General features: G+C 35.2%; 1 protein-coding gene and 1 pseudogene across 9 annotated transcripts in view; one reads left to right on the plus strand and one right to left on the minus strand.

Moving 5' to 3' along the window:
- The first annotated feature begins 6293 nt into the window (after window positions 1–6293).
- Window positions 6294–19649, plus strand: part of USP8 (ubiquitin specific peptidase 8) — a 62372-nt gene continuing 49016 nt past the window's right edge. For 5 of the 9 annotated variants that reach the window (XM_036238778.1, XM_036238775.1, XM_036238777.1 and 2 more), the window contains exons 1-3: window positions 6294–6437; window positions 8081–8261; window positions 19031–19175. In XM_036238778.1, the coding sequence (XP_036094671.1) occupies window positions 8152–8261; window positions 19031–19175 (255 nt within the window). In that variant the 5' untranslated portion in view covers window positions 6294–6437; window positions 8081–8151. Of the gene's footprint in view, window positions 6438–8080; window positions 8262–16498; window positions 16671–19030; window positions 19176–19649 lie in introns of those variants that run through there. The other 4 variants (XM_036238776.1, XM_036238782.1, XM_016128612.2 and 1 more) reach the window with 3 other exon arrangements.
- On the minus strand, window positions 14234–14352 carry LOC118601418 (annotated as a pseudogene).

The raw sequence follows: 19649 nt of genomic DNA on the forward strand, positions 1-19649 counted from the left end.
TGCACAAGATGCTGCTTTGGAAATAGCTATTGTCATCCGAAAGAGTTTTGTGGTGTACATGAGACTTCCAACATTAGGATATATGGCTTAAAGGATGAGATGGGAGATCAGGTAGAAATGAAAACTGGCAAGGAGGCACTGAAGAAGAAACAGATGTTTTACTGCTCTGTGACCCATTGTTATTGGAATATTATAAAGTTCTTGTTCACATGCTAGTATGTGGCTTACAAAGCAACAACAGCTAAGGTACACCAGGACATGGATTCCATTTCTTTAATATCTATTTCCCTGACATCAGTGAAATGATGTGACATTGAATATATGCCTTGTAGTATGTCCAGCTGTGAGAAGAAAGCAGCTGTCAGTGTTAGGACATTACCCCACCCTCAGCTCAGGGTCTCTGGCCAGGTCTGCCTTGAAACTTTGGTGCTCTCTCCTTGGTCTCAATATTCATTTTCATGTAACCCACTGGCTCCTGCATTAACCCAGGAATATCTCGCTTGTATCTGTGCATTTGGCTGGGAACTTGCCCATTATAATTAACTGAGAAAATTGTTTACAAACAACAACAAAAAATGGAGAAGCTTTAGCACATGTACCTTACTTCATGCACTCCTGTCTTCTCCTTTGGTAGAGAGAAGTTCATATATTCAAATCCCTCTGCACTGGCTCTCAGCTGCCCAAAGCACTCTCATGAAACCTTGGTTCTCACAACACTCTCATCTCCTTTATCTTCACTTTCCAAATCCTATCAAAATTTACTTGTCCTGTGTTTTAACTCTCTTTCATTAGTAGAAGCCTACCTGATTTGGGAGACTAGTTTAACGCTAGGATGGGTTTTCTTAGAGATGCTACATTTTCATATGAAGGAATGAATCTCTAATGGTGACATTTCAGATACCAAGGTAAGTCATTGGAAGAGAATTTGGAGACGTAGGAATTAAAAATGACCTTATCTGTCTGCTTGCCTGGTCTTGCTGCTAAACAGAACAACAAATTAACTGTAAAAAAAAATTGTGTAAAGAAGGCAAGATTATTTCAAATGCAACACATGTCAGTGAGTCAGAGAGCCATAGGCAGTTCCACAGTTTGTGTATAGAAAGGGCAGGCTTGAAGTTGCTTTACATAGCACTTTATTAAAAAAAAAAAACTGATAAAAATGTTAACTGACCCCATTAAAGAATGAGGGTGGAGAGTATTGCTGATGGAGTTTATTGAAGAGTGTTAAATCACTCCTCAATTTTCCCTTGTGGATGCCAGCCACCTTTGCAGTCAGGTAACATATTTATTGAGCACCTAATATGTGCCAGGCATTAGTTAAATTCTTTGTATCATAAATATGAGATTTTTTCTCATGCAAGGTCATATGAAAGTCTTGTGTTTATCAATAGTGAAACATAAATTGGAACAATGGAAGTCATCTATACAATCCACTAATGACATTACACACATTTATCCTAAATAAGAGAAATATATATATCACTTGATCACTTGATCTTTTTCATGTAGTCCAATCATGAAGCAGCAAAAAAAAAAAAATCTACTTATGTATTGTCCCTTATCACAAACCATCGCACTTCTAGACACAAACATGTAAATAGGCTCATTCAGCATTCCATTTTTATCCATGAATATGCCACACAAAGATAGATGCAGAGACACTCAATTACATTCCGAAATATACTCACCTTTCAATAGAGGTACTGTGTAATCACTGAGTTCTTTACCTACTTCACAAACTAAAATGACCTACTGAGAGGATACATGTTCATACTCTTTCTACATATTTATATATGTAATATACTCACATCTCTGTAATAAAACTATAGTAGAATAGTTGACCATAGAAGAAATATCAACCAGGATGGTACCCATTTTCACACTTCTCCACCACAAAAAAAGCACCATTCAAAATGGCTTGGGCATTGTAATATCTGTGCACTTGGCAGATTATAGAACAACATTCTGATGGACTTAGAATTTGAAAATATTTCAGAGATAAGATCATAAACTTCTCAGTAACTATATAAAGAATCTCATCATCTAGTTAAAATTACAAAAATCTTCCCTAAGATTCCTCACAGACAGTTATTTTAAAAATAAATTCAAATTGATGAGAATGTTTTCTTGAGACTGGATGAAGTAACATTTCTTCAGGTAGAGTCCATGACCACCAGCATCAGAGTCACCATGGATGCCTTAAAGTGCAAATTCTTGGCTCCCTCTTATTATCTACTGAATGTAAACCTGAAGTTGGTTCTTATGAACACTTGAGGGATGACATACTAGTCTATCTGTAAAGACAAACTAGTCTGTCTGTTGGATAACCCAGTGTTCTTGTTCTTGTCCTGCAGTCTAGCAACAAGCTGGCTCCACAGGGAGGCTATACGGTTTCAGGCAGAAACTAGGGTCGATGAGGAAACTGCAGGTGATCAGTGTCAAAAAGTTTGTTTTTTAAACTGATTGAGATTGTAACCCCAATAGAAAAACTCAAAGTTTTCCAACTCTGCTAGGCGATCTCTGCTCCTTCCCTACTCCTCCATAAATATATGAAGTGGCAGGGAGTCAGAATCTCTTTTCTGGAACATTTCTCAAGGTGCATCCAGTTGTGTCAGGCCCAAGCACAAGTTTCGGTGAACAGGTGGGGGATCACATGCATTTGACTAGCCCTGAGTCTGTAAACTTTGTTTTGGGCCTGTAATGTGTGTTATTATGTTATTATCAAGCCATGTATTACTTGATAATACTGATGCCTGAAAACCACTGGGAATGTATTAATATATTTACCTATCATTAGGAAGAATAGACACCCCATCAATATATGCACTCCTACACCCAGAGATGACAATTATATTACTTTAAATAGTAAGGAGTCATATAAATGGAAATAAATCACAGAAAGATTTTTTTTTGGAATCTTAAAGTATCTTTTTAAAATCAGATGCTTTCTTAAAATGTCATTTTAGCTAAAACTTTGTTTATTTTTGAGTGTGCAAATATGTAGAAAAGGCTTAAGCATAGCTGTTGATTCCATGATCTTAGTTTAATACTCTTATAGCTCAACAGTTCCTGTAGTTGTTAAATGGGGTTCTGTTTTTTACCAACTAATGTTAGTATGACAAAATTTCCGAGACAATTCTTAAGAAGTTTAAGTAACTCTTTGATGACCTCAGTCAAGTAGGTAAAAATTTTGTGATAGGGTCAACAAACTTTCTTTTGCTGGGATAAAACCATATGAATCATCATTTGCAATATTGTATTCTGAGTATTATCTAAGTAGTATCTGTGAGGAAAATCTAACAGAAGCAGGGAAAATCCAGAAGAAGACAAAGTAACAACTGAACTGGGAAACCACTGACAAAGAATATAATGAGATTAAAACTCTTCAGTTTAAATAGAAAAACAAATGCAGAAAGGAGAGAGGACCTAAGTCTATAAAATTATGTAGAGATGAAAACAATAAGCAGAGTCGTTCATTAAATTTTGAAAAAATTAAATAAGGGTGCATCTCTAAAACATTATCGAAGTAATTTTAGGTCAAGTAGGTAGCAGTATAAATTCATATAAAAAAATAGAATTTGAATCACCCTAAGTAGAACAACATAGACTTTTTTCAACTTAAGATAAACCATTGGCTGACAGAATCTCAGTGAAGTACAAAGAGTGGTGAGTGCTTAACCTTTGAAGTTGATATATAGGAGAATAGTCAAGACTTGCCATTCCTTGTCTGGTGATGCATTCCCTAGAGATAAAATGTTTGATGGGTTATGCAACTGGTGCAATGTGATAATCATGATTTTGATAAATTAAAACCAAATATAAAGAATATGTGATTAGTAAAAGAACTATAGGTACTATACTGTGTGTTATTATGTTATTATCAAGCCACATATTGATACTGGTACTTTGGCTAAAAAAAACAATTGAGATGAACAGTTCTATATAATGTAAATTTTAAATTTTATCATACGTATGAAAGCTAAATTTTTTAAATAAAATATTAGCATGTGATTCACTTCTTGAATTATCTGGGATACATATGTTTTATTGACCTACAAGGCCTATATAATCTGTGCTCCATTCCCTCCCTACCCCTCTGAGATCATCTCCTATCATGATCCCATTGACACTATGCCAGCCATTGAGTCCTCCTTGCTGTTCCTCCAGCACACTCACCTTTTTCCTGCCCCACTGCCTTCACCCACAATATTCCCATTGTCTAGATTCTCTTCTCCCACATGTATCCATGGCTCGTGCCTTCTCTTCATCAATGCTGTGTGGAAATGTCATACTGTCAGAGAGCTTTTCCCCTATCTCATCAAAAATACCACTGTCTTTGCTGGCCTTTTGTCCTGTTTTATTTTTCTCCTCAGCACTTAGCAATACCTATAGTATACATGTATTTGCTTATTATATGTCTCCCCCACTAGAATGTAATTCAGCCCTGTATTAAGGATAGACTTTACACTGCAAGTCTAAAATACTGCCTAGCATAGAACATACATTCAGTAAATACTTATTGAAAAGATGCAGATGAACCAGGCTCAGTATATTTTGGATTACTGCTTGTGTTGGATGGCACAGGAATTAAAGCTATGATCAAATATGGGCCATGCCCTCTACACAGCTAGTGATCATTAAATTTTAGGTCCCATAGATACTACTGCCTGGTTTGTTACAACACATATTTGAAAAAGAGCTAGGGTTTATGATGCAATTCAATAAGCATAGTTTCATCTGCCCTGCTCCTTAAAAACTCTTATCCCACTAATTTAAAAAAGCCCAAAGCTGGTCCTCGATTTTTTTTTTTTTTTTTTTTTTTTTGCATTTCCTGGGAATGTTCTTAGTTTTTTCTGCTTTTACCACCTTAGTTCAGTCGGGGAATCGTCTTGTCATCTTGTGCCTGGTTTCTTTTCTGCACTTGTTGACCCACATGTGGAACTTCTCCTTCATTAAAAAAAAAAGAAAAAAGAAAAAAAAATTCTCAAGCAGTACTTGTGTTTTAGCAAACTTGACTGATGCTTTAGGGAAATAAGGGAATGTCACTTATTGGGAAGGGGGTGAATTGGGGAAAATTACATCAGAGCAACAAATATAACTTTAGGTGAATGTTAAAGAGTACTATTTACTAAACTCTTTCTGCCACCCCACCATTGATGACTCTTTTCATCTGTTAATTCATTATTATGCAATTTTTCTCCATCACCTAACATTGCTTGTGTCCTCTCTCTGAGACTGTCTTCAGAGAACTCCAAATTCTTCTCCTTGTCTTTGGTTCCTACTCCCAAACTCAGCTCTGGGGTTTTCTTTGCATATTCAAATTCATCAAGTTGCTCAGCAGAAAAAAAAAAACAAAAACAAAAACAAAGAACAACAACAAACTCACCAATTTTCTTCTCTAAGATCCATCTCAAAAGATAGATGTATTTTACTCCTTAGTTATGAAAAATTTGCTAAGGTTTCCTAGTTAACACTTCCAGGCAGTAAATGTCATTGTATCAGTCTTAAATCTTTTGGGAAACAATGTATAACAGGTATGATAAAAGCTACCCTATTTTTGTAGATATTTCCTTGTAATGGAAATTATTTGAAACACAACTATATGTGAAGTACTGGTGGACTATTCATTACAACTTTATTGAACACCTATATGGCACGCACTTTCACTAAGGCATTTACTAGATCTCACTCCCAGCTTTCCTATTCGTGAGACACCTGAACTGTCCCTAGCAACTTAGTGACCACGCAGAGCTATACCATTCAAGCAACTTTATGTTTACAGATAATTGGAGCAACCAATCATTTATCTTTAGGAGAGTACAAGGTTACCTCGTGAGAAAAATCAGATCTCACGTTTTCTTTTTGTAAGTTTGGGCCTTTAACTGACATTATGTGTGAATATATAACGTCCGTTATTCTCTATCCAGAGGCCTGGCTTTGGAGAATGTTATACTTTTGGCCAGAGTTTGAGAGGATTCAAAATTTCTAAGCAGTTCCATTACTCAGAGCTGGGGGAGAAGGTGCGTAGCTAAGAAGCGTAAGAACAGCCCAGCTTCCTAAGTGTCCAGCTCCGCGATTCGACTAACTCCACAGTGCCGGAGCTAAGCACCGGTTAAACGTAGCTTTGGCCCCGCCCACCCTCTCTTCCTCCTCCCCCCTCCCATCCACCCATGAAGTACTCCGCAGTCCTCCCCCGCCCTCCTCCGCGGCCCTCAGGGGCAGGGCTGGGAAGGGACAAGCAGTCACGGGCGCGCGCGCGCAGTCCCACCCTCCGTGACGTCAGGGACGCGACGCGTCTCAACGCAGTGCAAATTGGGAAAGGGGGATGAGCTGGGCCTCCTTCTGTCGGGATAGAGAAGGCTAATCCTTCCTGGGATTGGTGGGAAATGGGCCTTTGGGAAGGACGCCGTCGTTAGCGAAACGCATTCAGCGCCAAGGTGAGTGCGGGTCTGGATCTCGCCTTTGTTCCCCATGTAGCTGACTGCAGTGAACCCCCTTTCTTTCCATCAGCCGCTGGTCACCTGGGAGACAGCCCTGACCACAGAGAGGAGTGAGACGACCCAAACCTAGAATGGGCTTTTGGAATAAGGGCCCAACCTTGAGTTTTTCCCGCTGCCCACCTAGGATTGCTTAGCAGGTTTCGTGTGGACTTGTTTTCCCGTCTTAGAAGGTGGCTTTAACCGTGGACACTCACACCCGACTTTGACCTACTACCTCTTGCTTCCGTTTTCTCATTTTTTGCTAATGAGCTACAATCCCAGGCCTTACTCTAACCCCTCAGAGTGTTTCCCAATCCTTCCTCTGTCCCAGTCAAACTTGCTTTTGGTGAAGTCTAAATATGAGTTTAAGGAACCTGTAAGTTCATTAGATTTAAAATTATGAATTCCCCGAATAAAAGCTTTTCTTTCTTTAAATTTGGCCTCTTTCCTGGAGTTGTGGGACAAGTTAATTTCACCTCCACTCTACCTTAGAAATAATCAGAACCCTGAATCACAATGATACTCATTTATGTGTAAACTGGCAGACCACACTTCTGAGTTTATTTCTTGCCTCCAGTTCATTCTCTGACCTTGAAGCAAGTCACTTAATCATTAACACAATATTTACCAGAAGACTGAGGTGTTGTAAAGCCTAAGGAATTTACTATTAAGAGCTCCGAGTTTCAGATGAAAGGAATGCCGAACTAAAGGATGTTAACTCCTGCTGAATGTGCAAGCATCCTTAGCTTTGTATATTTTCTTCTGCAGTCATTAAAAATGCCAAGTGATATTTGTTAAGGATGTATTCCTGTGCTAGGCTTGCTCTTTGGCTTTGCTGTGTAAGCAGATTTTGCATTTCAACAGATTCTGTTTAAGGTTCATTGTCGAACGTATTTCATCATGTATTTAGTTTCGCATGACTCCACAGTACTGGACCAGTTGATAGGAAAGGTGATGTAGGTTCTTCTATGTCTTTATCATATTGTTATGGCTACCTTGAAATGTGTATTTTTTTTTCTCATGACACACTAGTGCATCTTTAAAATTAGATGGTAAGGACCTTATAATAGTAAAAAATAACTTGTCATTAATGACATAAATATACATTAATTGCACATAGGTATGTATTGTGAAAAAACAGTGCATGAGAAAAACTGACAAAAATATTTTAAAGCTACCTGTCTAGCCTTTAATTTTTTATATATTTACTTTAACTTTATTAATCATTATAGTCATTTGTTTATTAATGGAACGTAATAGGAAAGAACCAAAAAGGCTTTTGTAAAGTAAGACAGTTGGAAAGTAAATCCAACACATCAGCTTTTTTCCATAAAATTTCAAGCATATTTTATTGTGAACTTTTATGGATGAGAATATACTTATTTTTGTAGCAATGAAAGAAAAAATCCATTAAATATGAGTTGCTATTTTAGAAGTAATTAAGAATTTTTAAAAATCTTATTTACTCTTCTAGTTACGTATTGCTGTATAACAAATCATTCCAACACAAAGTGTCTTAAAACTACAATTGTCTCTTATGTTTCACTGGGCTGACTGGACTCAGCTGGTTGGTTCTCACTTTGGGTTTCTTGCACTTATAGTCAGATAAACAGGGTTGGAGTCATCTGAAAGCTCAACTGGGCTAGACAGCCAAGATGGCTCATTCACATAGATGGCGCTAAATGATGGCTGGGAGTTCAACTGGAGGTGTCAACTGGAGTACCTGCATGTAGACTCTGTGTGGCTTGGACTTCTCACAGTATGGAGTCTTGAGTTCCAAGAGTAAGTGTTTGAAGAGACAGGACGTGGAAGCTGTCCCTTAAAGCCAGGACCCAGAAATTGGCACAGCATTCCATCCAACATTCTCTATTGGTTGGAGCAGTCAGAGCCCTCCCCGCCACCCTGTGATAGATCTCGATAGATCGCTGCCTCTTGATGGAAAGAATGTCAAGGATTTTGTGGCTGTCTTTCACCTACCATAATTTTGTTGACAAAGTCATATAGGCTAGTGTTTGGATTTAATGGTTGCAGAATAAGGTACACTTCCAATTTCTTTAACCATAATGCTTTATATCTTCATTGCGTATTACAATATTCAGAGCATTTTTCTGTATATATTTGTTGATACGATACCTATGAATCATTCCCGTTTTACAGATGAAAGTAAATGAGTAGTGGCAGTGGTGATGTTGGGAGGATTCAAGGAATTTGCTCAAAGTCATATGATACTAAATAGAAAATGAATCTAAGACCTACAATACTTTCATAATATAAAATTTTTACTAGTAAATGTTAAATTACTTGAAATTCTATATTTATAACCTTATTCAAGTAAAACAGTACTTATGTATAGTGAATAAAGTTAATAATAAGATACTTATTTTAATTTTAATTTCTCAATTAAAATGTTTGAAAATGATTTCATAATTTTGGTAGATTGGGAATCATATGACTTTAGATGTTGATTTCAGATGGAAACTAATTGTCATCTTTATGTTATTTCATTGCTTCTAGTAACGTGCTTGTATCTTTTCCTTATATCCATGGTTCTCTTTCATGACTGCACATTAGAATTCACCTGAGAAGTTACAAAAATACATCTGTGCAGAGATTCTAATTTGACCGTTTAGGAGTGGGTTCTGGGCATCACTTTTTAAAAGTTCTGTAGATGATTGCAGTGCTCAGCTAGGATTGAGAACCTTGTCTCTTCTTGGTACATACTAAATATTATCTGGTTCCCTACTCATCTACTTTGCATCTGTTAAAAAAAATTAAGGAAGTAAAGAGGTAGAGGAGATAGACATTGGGTTAAGATTATAACAGTAGATAGACACCTGTTCTGGAAAAGTTACTCTTTTGTTTTTTTAGTCATAGTCCTTAATAAAAGCAACAGATTTGGGCATGGTTTGTTACTGCCTGTATCATGGTACTTTGCTAGGTATTACCATTGTGTATTTATCTTTTATCTTAAGTAGAAACTTTGTTAGGTGTATTCTTTGTATCCCCTGTAACTCCCAACACAGCACCTTGAATAGATGTAGGTATTCTAAATGTTTAACAAATTGAAGCTGTTTTATACACTCTTGAGAAGGAGGGCTAGTTCTTTTACTTTTTAAAAAAGCATTGTAAGAAGTTTGTAAAAATTCTTTGGAATTCTCGTTTTCTTTAATTTCCATGATATTGCACTTGCTTAGTTTTCCTTCTATGTTTCTTTTTTCCTTTAGGAATGCTCCACCCCTTACCCCAAGTTCTGATGCCTTTAAGTATCTTGTGAGCTTTAGATAAGCAAGATCTCATTTCCTTTGTGATTCTAGTCCGTGATTTTAGTTAATACAAATGATGTCTATGTTTTAAAAACTATTATAGGAGTTTTAAAATGTACATAAAAGTGAAGAAAATAGAATTATTTTGAAACATATCCTAGATAACTTATCACTTCAATACCAATACTTTATCTCCCCAAACTGGAGATTATCAAAATTGATATTAATCCCTTAATAGTTGATTTAATAGCTCTCTGGTCTCTCTGTAGACTGTAACTCTAATTGCATATTTACATCTCTATCAAGGCATCTTTATTTAGATTGTTGTTTCATTTGCACACACTCAGCATGTTTAAAATTTTCTGTAAATTGGTGGTTCTTATTTGGGGTAATTTTGCTCCCCCAGGGTATATTTGGCAATGCCTGGAGACATTTTTGGTTGTTAAAATGAAGGCGGTGGATACTACTGGCATCTAGTGAGTAGAGAGGTGCTGCTAAACATTCTATAATGCACAGGGTAGCCTCCCAACAATAAAGTTTTATCCAGTCCAAATGCAGCTAAGTTTTTAAAACTACAGTACTGTATTTACTTTTTGTTAACAGCACTACCATTCATCACATTTCTTAGGGTAGAATGTGTGTGTGTGTGTGTGTGTGTGTGAGAGAGAGAGAGAGAGAGAGAGAACATGCACAAGAGAAAATATTGTTTCAGTCAGCCTGTTAATCAAAGCATGTTTTCTACCTTCTTGTGTGTGTGTGTGTATTTTTTTTCTCCCCCGCAGTGGTCTGCTAGTTATTTTTTTCCAAAGTATCATTCTCTTCCCATTTCCTTCAAATCCATCTTGCATATCCCCTCTTTGACCCACCCTGAGATACCATTTTTCCTTTCAGAACTGGCGTATTACCTGCTGAGTTAAATATAAACAATTCTGGATGGCTTCAAAAGTCCTCTGTAAAGTGACTCCATCTCCTTACCTAATATCATTTATTGTTAGCCAGCAGTTAAGTGCTGACTGTAAGGATTACTGAGGTAGATGCTAGGGCTCTACCATGTCAGAGTAATGGCATGTAAAGGTATACCAGTGTAATCCCTTGATTGAATCGATTATGTCCCAGTAATTTCTTACCTTTCTAATTGCCTTCTCATACTAATTCCTTATTTTGTGTCTTTGCTTGTATTGGTTTCTTCTACTAAAATGCTTTTTTTTTCCCCCTGCACTGTATTCATAGCTATAACCTTTTCTTAGGGCTAATTTATGTCTATCTTATCACATCATCATGAGCACTGCATGCTTATGAAGCATGAGGATCTTAAAGCCTAGTTTAATACAGTATTTGGTCCAATTTTAAAGGAACAATGTGATAAATACTGTAGCATTTAGACCACAAAATGAACTCCAAGAACTGGGACCATCAAGAATGGAAGAGGTAGAACTTAAGTTGGTCCTTGAAGGAAGAGGGACCAGCATAAAAGAGAGAGGAGTGCACTCTGGGCTGGAAGAAGCCCCCTCCCTTCCCCCTCTCCCCCAAGCTACACCAAATTTTTCCCTCCTTTTGATTTCCTGATTTCCCAGGTACTGGAATCACATATTAATATATAGGGTAACAGTTAATTGTTGGCTTGTTATGTAATGAATATTGGTTTCGCCTTGGTAACTAGACTAAGATGTTTGTGATCAGAAGCCCTATGGAACTCTCTTTATCCCCTAGAGGAGTGTTACTTAAAGTAGTCAGTCTCTGTTACAGGCTTGAAGTTTGTACTAAAATATAATCTATACTACTTTCTTCATAGAGAAAGTCTTACTGCTATAAAAAGTTTGATATGGTTAATTGACTTACTTTCTGTCATAAGTGTTGTGTTTTATCACAGACTGGTAACAGTTACCCAAACAGCACTGGTCTGTGGACCATACTTGGAGTAGCATTGCTTTGCAGGACTTTTATACTTTTTCAGTTGTAACCTGTAGTAGTAAGACTATATGTCTCCTATTTTCTCCCCATTTGTTAACTCATTTCCAGCTGTACATATTTCACTTTTGGAGCATTGCTGTTTGACTAAAGCTGGAGTTCTTAATCTTTATCAGGTTTACACATCTTAAGAAAATTTATTTTTGTTTTAAAAGAACTTTAGTTTTTCATACATATACTTAGTTTTTTTTTTTTTTTTTTTTTTTACTTACAGCCCTTTTTGAAGCATAATGTAATTTTAATGGGTTATCTGTTACATTTAATTTGTTTTAGTTTGTTGTAACAGAAACAAACTGCTGCTGCTCTTTTCCTTGTTTTTACAGTTGCAGTCCAAATAAGGAAATTGTGAATTCAGTCAGTCATTCTGGCCCTAATTTACTTTCTGTCAATCTATTTTGAAATTTCTTTAATAGTATAATGAAGCAGACTTAACAAAAATTTAACACATTAAATCTTACATAGATTTAAGATGGATATATACCCTTCTTTGTTTTTGATTAGGGAAAAAATCACCCTTTACCTCATGCTTTGACTTCTGCAGAAATGTGTGTGATTGTAGAAACTGAAATAGCAATTAAGGCAATTCTCTGAGTATTTTTAACACCAGGCATCTTATTTGACAGAATAAATTACATAATTTTGCAAATGAAAGTGGAAAAAACTGCGATTCTTTGATGACATTATCAGAGAAAATTTTTACTTATTTCAGCTGTTCTCAAAAATCAAATAAGTACAGAAAAGGTAACTTTAAAAAAAGCATAATCTTTCTCCTAGAAGCCTAAAAACTTGGATGTCATCATAATCTTATCCCCACACTTTCTCTCCATGTGTTTAATCATTTGCCAAGTCCTGTCATTCTACCTTTGCAGTATTCCTTGTATCTGCCTCCTCCATTCCATCTGTTTTCCCTAGTTCTGACTTTCATTGTCTTCCCTTAGGATCATTATGATAGGTAACTAGTGTCTTTCTTATCTCCAGTCTTTTAAAGTTATAATTATGTTGTGCATTTGGATCATATAAATCCCTTCTTACAACCCTGCTATGGTGCTCTGTAACTTCTTTTTTCAATTTTCTTATCTTTCAATTACAGTTGACATTCAGTATTATCTTAGTTTCAGGTATACAGTATAGTGGTCAGACATTTATTTATATAACCTATCAAGTGATCCATACCCCCTTCCCTGGTCTTTTGCTTTTAGAAAATAAAATAATAAATGCTTTATGGTGACATTCAAGGCCTTTAATCATTATCTGTTCCTAGAGTATTTTTTCAGACTGTAGTGTCTAGTAGATCCTTGTTCATTCTCTGTACTGGCTAGTTCCTAGAGATGTTTTTTTACTTTCTTGACTTTTTCCTTATACTGTTACTCATCTCTCTCAAAAGCCTTCTCCCACCAAAACTCACATAAATGCTATATCTTCCCATGATGCCTCCCAAGATCCCTCTAGTCATACTTAATCTTCTTGCTTAATTTTCTTTATTGTGTATTATATATTTGTAACTCTTTTAATTTGATATTAAGAGTTACAAAGAGTAAGTAGGAAGACTATGTTGTACTACCACTGCTTACAACTTTCTCTTTCATATTAGATAAACTTTGTGAGGAAGTGGATCACATCTAATCTTCAAGTTCCTAAAAGTGCAGTGCCTTCCATACAGCAGAATGTCTGTGAATGTTTGAATTGAACTGAACTTTGAAATAGCTAAATAATTTGCTATTTTAAGTTACCTAGGTAGCTTACATAGTTTTTATATTCTTTGTCTTTTAAAGAGCCAAGTTTTAAAGATACTTATCGTGAGAAATTCAACTGAGAGCATATTCTAGACTTCATTTTAAAAGGTTCAAACCAAGAAACCTAATTGTAATGACTCAACAAATAGACTCTGACTTTTTGAACATACATTCTGTGGTTAGATCAATAGTACTGATGACCCAGATAGATGATAGAATTGGAAAACATTACTGTCAGACTGATACTTGGTTACTCTGCATACCTTTGCCTTTAGTCCTTAGTAAAGTTAGTAGTGTCACCAATAAAAAAAAAAAAATGATTGGGCTTTTGGGAATTATATTTCAAGAGCTGGCCTATGTTAGGAGAGGAAATGTTGATTTTCTTGGTTGAGTGAAAGCTTAAGATCCTAACTGAGCTAGCTGGGAACAGAAAAGTCAGGGATAACTCTTGTTATCTTACTGTTTTCTGGCTCTCATTAAATAGTCCAAGCTCCAGTGTCCCCTGCCCTCTGCCACAGTGATGTCTGTTGTAGTATCACTAAGGCCTTAGATTTCTTTAAGTGCCTTCCTGAAAAGTTACTTTCTCGAACTTACTTTCTCTTAATCAAAGTATTATTCCTCAACCTCTGCTTCTTATGTTTCGGTAGAAATTATATTTCTGGAACACCATTCCACTCTATCCCGTCTGTCTGTCTGTCTTTTTCCTTCTTTCTTTGCCAGTTTCTTTTAAAGTTATCTACAATCTACTTCTTTTTCTTTATTCTTTATCCCCCCCCCCTTTTTTTTTTATCACCTACAGCATCTGGTATTCCTAGGTGGTCTCCCATCCAAGTACTAACCAGGCTCGACCCTGCTTAGCTTTCGAGATCAGATGAGATCGGGCATGTTCAGGGTGGCATGCCCATAGTATTTCTTTATTTTTTAAATGCTCATTCTCTTGGTTTCCACTCATACCACTGTATGGCAGCTGTACTTTACAAGGTTATATGTATATCAGGCTCTTCTATTACTCTAAATTTATTTTTTAAATCAATATTTAAAAATATATTTTGTGTTTGCTTGTTTCACCCATAACTTCCTAACTTTTACGTCTTAGTATTCTTTTCATATTTATATATAATTTGCATATTTTAATTCATACTCACATTATTATAATCGCTTTCTTCAAAAATTTTTTTATGAAATATATGTTAAGTACATTGCAAATATTCATTCTTTTATATACTGTAAAGCATGATAATAAAATGATCACCTGCGATCACCTGTTCTTCCTGATAATGCTGATGCTCCTAGCCTATGCCTCCCTGATTACATTGTCTATCTCCCTAGAAATAGAATTTTATATTTATTATTCTTTGTTTTTCTTTATAGACTTACCTCATTTGTATTCTTAAACAATGTATTGTTCAGCATATTCGTTTTTAAATTTTATACAAATGGCATCATGTTATATGTATTTCTGGTTTTTTGCTCAATGTTGGGAGATGGTTGGTATAGGAGGTTAGAATATGTTCTCTAGCTGAACTGTTTATCCTGGGAAGTCAGGAACTATATTATATACCCTTTGTATCTTTAACACTTAACATAGTGTGTTTTACAACATAAGACACTCAAATGATGCTGTTGTCTCTATAAGTATAAAGAAATTCAAGGGGTCCATGCATGCTCTCTCTTTAATAGATGCTTTTAGCTGTTTTGGCGATGAATTGGTGATGAATTAGATAACCTAACTAGAAGGACATATTGAACATTAATTATCTATTTGGAAGTGATGGTGTGGTCCATAGGCTTTCTCTCATGTCACGACAGCTTCAGACACAGAACACAGAATAGGGGGAAAACATAGAAATTGTTTATATATGAGATCATTGTTTTTAAATGTATGGATCTAAAGCTTCTCGGTAAAGTTAAATGTGTGTTTTTAGATACATGGACCAAGTATAAATGGAAAAGACTGAAAATTATAAAATTGACTTTCAGAGAAAAAAGGACGGATAGATTTAGTGACTAAGACAGTGGATTAAGGGTACAGGGCTACAAGGATGAGCTCAAGAAATCAGAAAGTATTAATATTTAATATAAAATGTGATAGAATCAAAGCAGAGTAGGGTGCTTTTGGAGTTTCACATAGGTGAACAGAAGTCTTTCCCCGTAAAGTTGTACCTTACCCAACTTTTTAGAATTAAATGTTCAATGATGTTCATTCATCTAATAATAATAAACTGCTAGAATGAAAAGCATTAAGACTGAAAACAAGTGATAGAAAAAAGTCATAATCTCTTAAATGAATTACAGTATCAGTATCATTGCAAATTGTAATTAGTTCTTCACAGCTAACGACCTTGTATAAACTTAATTAGATTCCTGAAGTTTTCATTTGGTGACCCTTATGATCTTGCCAGGACTTCCAATTCGGTGTGCTCCCCTGATCTGCCCCAGCTACATGCATCCATGCATGTGTACACACACACGCAACTTAATATCTAGCCTTTCTTCCTTTTGTCTTCATTTTGTTTTACTATCTTCTCCATCTTCCTGGTTAGAATTTACTAAATTAAATAAGGAAGCAAAGAATGTCATGAAATATCAAAGACCTTTAAAGAGTAAACCAAAGTATTTGGGTATTATCTGCCAGAAACATGTTTATATCCCCAGCTTAATATAAAGTGGCACTGCTTACCTGCCCCCCTGCCCACTTGCTTCTTTTTATAAACTGATATCATCAATGAGAAAGAAATATTTCTAATTTGTGATCCATGCATTAATGCAAATTTAATAGAAAAAATATAAAAGCTCTTAGTCTGTTAATTCCTCTGACAGGGGAGATTCCTCATACTTAAGGCAAAATGATACAAATGGTAATTCATTAGTTAATGAAAATTTGAAAAAAAAATAGTCTATTAATATCTCGTACTCCCAAAATAAATGTTCAAGATAATTTAAAATTAAATCTGTTAGCAAAGAACATATTTTAGAAGTTGTTTTTTTTAATGCTTGCTTGTTTTACTGTTAATGAGGAAAACTAGCAGAATTATTTGTGTTCATTTTGTTTTAGAAAATAATTACTTTTAATGAAGTACATCATCCATTGTAAAAGTGGAAAAATAAAGATTATTCATCGTCATGCCTGCCGTGGCTTCAGTTCCTAAAGAACTCTACCTCAGTTCTTCACTAAAAGACCTCAATAAGAAGATAGACGTTAAACCAGCGAAAATAAGCACTAAGAAGTATGTATCTATTGCTAGCTTGACTGAGTCATACGTTAATTTTTAGTTCATTTCTATATTATTAAATGAGTTAGTTGAGTAGTCAGTTTAAAGGTTATTTGAACAATGGAATCATCTCACAAAGTAAGACCTCTATAGAGAAGTTTTAACTTTATCTTACCAGAATACATATATATTCTATTAATATGCATATTATCTATTTTCTGGACAATATACCAGATCATAAGTTTAAGAGGTAAAGACTGCAAGGGTTCTACAAAACTCATTCAGCCACAATTAATATCTTTTTATAAAACAGTATAACATTACTTTATTAAAGATTATTTTTATCCTTGTGTATTTCACATATAAGAGATGGTCCTGGAATAGTTTTTCTTCGATTAAAAGAAGGAGATGTATTTTTTTTAATCCAGTATTCACCAAAATATTAATTTGTGCCAATTTGACATGAACTTTTAACCTAATGATTTATTTTTATGTATCATAGAGGTGGAAATAAGAGTTTCAGAAAGAAAGGTAGGACTAGCTAGCCATATGCCCCAGACTTGGGGCAAGCAGATTTTAGAAATTGGGGAAAATAGCTTTCCATGGCTGGAGATAAATGGGAAGCTCTTTAAAAAATGATATGTATGGTTCCAAATGAACCTGTGATGAGGCAGCTAAGAAACTTATGATTATAAGGGATATCATTATGAGTTTTTTTTGAAGGAAATAGAAGATGGGAAGAAAAAATAACATTAAAGATGAAGACAAGAGAGTAGTAGGAACTTTAAAGAATGTCAGGAAAAAAAATCCAAGAATAAAGTGATATTACTAACATTACTAACAACAAAAGGGACTTTGTCAAAAGAGATCTTTGGGGAGATAGGAAGAGTAAGAGTTTGGCCCACTTCTTAAGTTAACTTGGAAATGTTGATGGGGCGATGGAGAGAACAGCTCCTTTTAACTCCTCTTGAATGATTTTCAAATAGGGAACAATGAGAAAGAAAGCCACCTTGAAGCTTTTTCAGAGAACTTCATCTAACCCTAAAACAGATCAGTCCGTTCTTGCAATGTCTGGTTTTGCTCTATGACTACCTGATCCCATAGGAAGCGGTATGTCTGAAGGACTTTTTAAATATGCCACCGTAAACTCATGTTCTTGCTGTGTCATAGCATGGTTCTAGAGACTGCTAAAAACTTTTTAGAATGTTTGGCTGGTTCACTGACTCACAGAGGCATTGTAGTCATCTCAGCTTGATCTGCTACATATAGGCACAAGAGATGTTCACGAATCAGAGTGAAAGAAATTTGAGGAAAACCCAAAGACTGTTGCACATACTCTTAAACTTTTCTAAAGAATCTCCTCACTAGCTTTGGTTTGATTTACCTTTATTCCAGGACTATGATACCATGTGAAGCAGGTCATACACACTGACTCAAAAGAGTTTTGTATAGTACCATCTTTGGCTCTAAATACCACCTTGGCCCTGTTTGTTGTATGGTCTTCTGTTTCCTTGGCCTGACCAACTTCATCATTAATCCATGTCTGAATCTTGGAGCACAGTTTGAAAAATATAGAAAACAAGATGCACTGCTTTGTATAAATAAGTTCCTGATAAACGTATTGTTTGTAAGCATTGGCATTATAACTTGGTTTCCAAAACTTTAGTGCTAAGTGAATGATTTCCTCTGTAGAAATTCCTATTTTATTATATAATGTGCTTTCTAAAGACTGTCAAACCAAGAACCTGTCCTTTGAATACCACAGAATCTTCAAATTATTTTACTGAACTGAAATTTTAAGATGACATATTTTTGGACTTTAAGTCTCTATTTTTTTTTTTAGGATCAGTGAATAAGTACAGTTAGGACACTTTGTAGAAAACTTGAACTAAGTCAAAAGATGGAACTCACATTCCCTTTCCTCTCCATAGTGTCTTGGATTTTTAGGTGGGGAGAATTTTACATAATGGTTAGAAAGGAGTGAGGAGAATTGAAACTATTTGTTTAACATTAAAATAAGAAAGATTTTAGCTCTCCTATTTCAATACAAGTGGTATGTTCTTTAATTATAGAGTATGACTATTATGCAGCTGCCCAAGAACAGTTAGCCTCAGGATTATCTGTTAAAGCAAATCTTTTAAAACTGGACTGCATTTTGAACAATTTGTGGTATACAAACAGCTATTATGAAACAAATGTTTACTTGTTGTATAAGGGAAATTCTCAGGTTGCATCCAAACTTACATCTAACTTTGTATCGATTCTGAAATATTGCAATTTAAATTATGAAATTTATCAATATTCTCTGTGGACTTTATACACGACTTTTTCTTTCTGATGCCAAGTGTTTTAATTGTGTTTTCTCTAATTTTAAGTTATGTACAGAGTGCTCTGAAGATCTTCAAGACAGCAGAAGAAAGCAGATTAGATCGTGATGAGGAAAAGGCCTATGTACTATATATGAAATTTGTGAATGTTTATAACCTTATCAAAATAAGGCCCGATTTCAAGCAAGACCAGGTACCTTTTATTTCTACATTTTTATTCACTAAGTTATCTTTGCACAATGGAGTTACCGATTTCCTCTAAAAGTTTTAACTAATACTGAAATTTAGATTACAGTATGTAATAGCAAGTTTAAACTCTTACGTAGATAGAAAAAGCAAACCGAAATTGAAGATTTAGTTTCATTATTTGCAAATATATATTTGTGCATATGTGGATACACACATTATATTCACATTCTTAATTTGCATTGGACTAGTACAAGTTTATAGCAACATACAGACTCATAATCAGTTTTCTATTATAATAAATCATTGCCAGGTCAAGTAGAAGGATTCAGTTTACTCATACATTAAGATATATTAAGTAAGAAAAATATGACTGATTGTACTCTCTCAAGATTCAAAGTTTAGTCACTTATTTTTATGTGTCAGCTTTTTACATGTCACTGACATTGTAGCTATTAAAGGTCTGAGATTAAAGATCTCA

This window comes from Rousettus aegyptiacus, unplaced genomic scaffold (genome assembly GCF_014176215.1).
Source record: "Rousettus aegyptiacus isolate mRouAeg1 unplaced genomic scaffold, mRouAeg1.p scaffold_m13_p_3, whole genome shotgun sequence".
NCBI classification, from domain to species: Eukaryota; Metazoa; Chordata; class Mammalia; order Chiroptera; family Pteropodidae; genus Rousettus; species Rousettus aegyptiacus.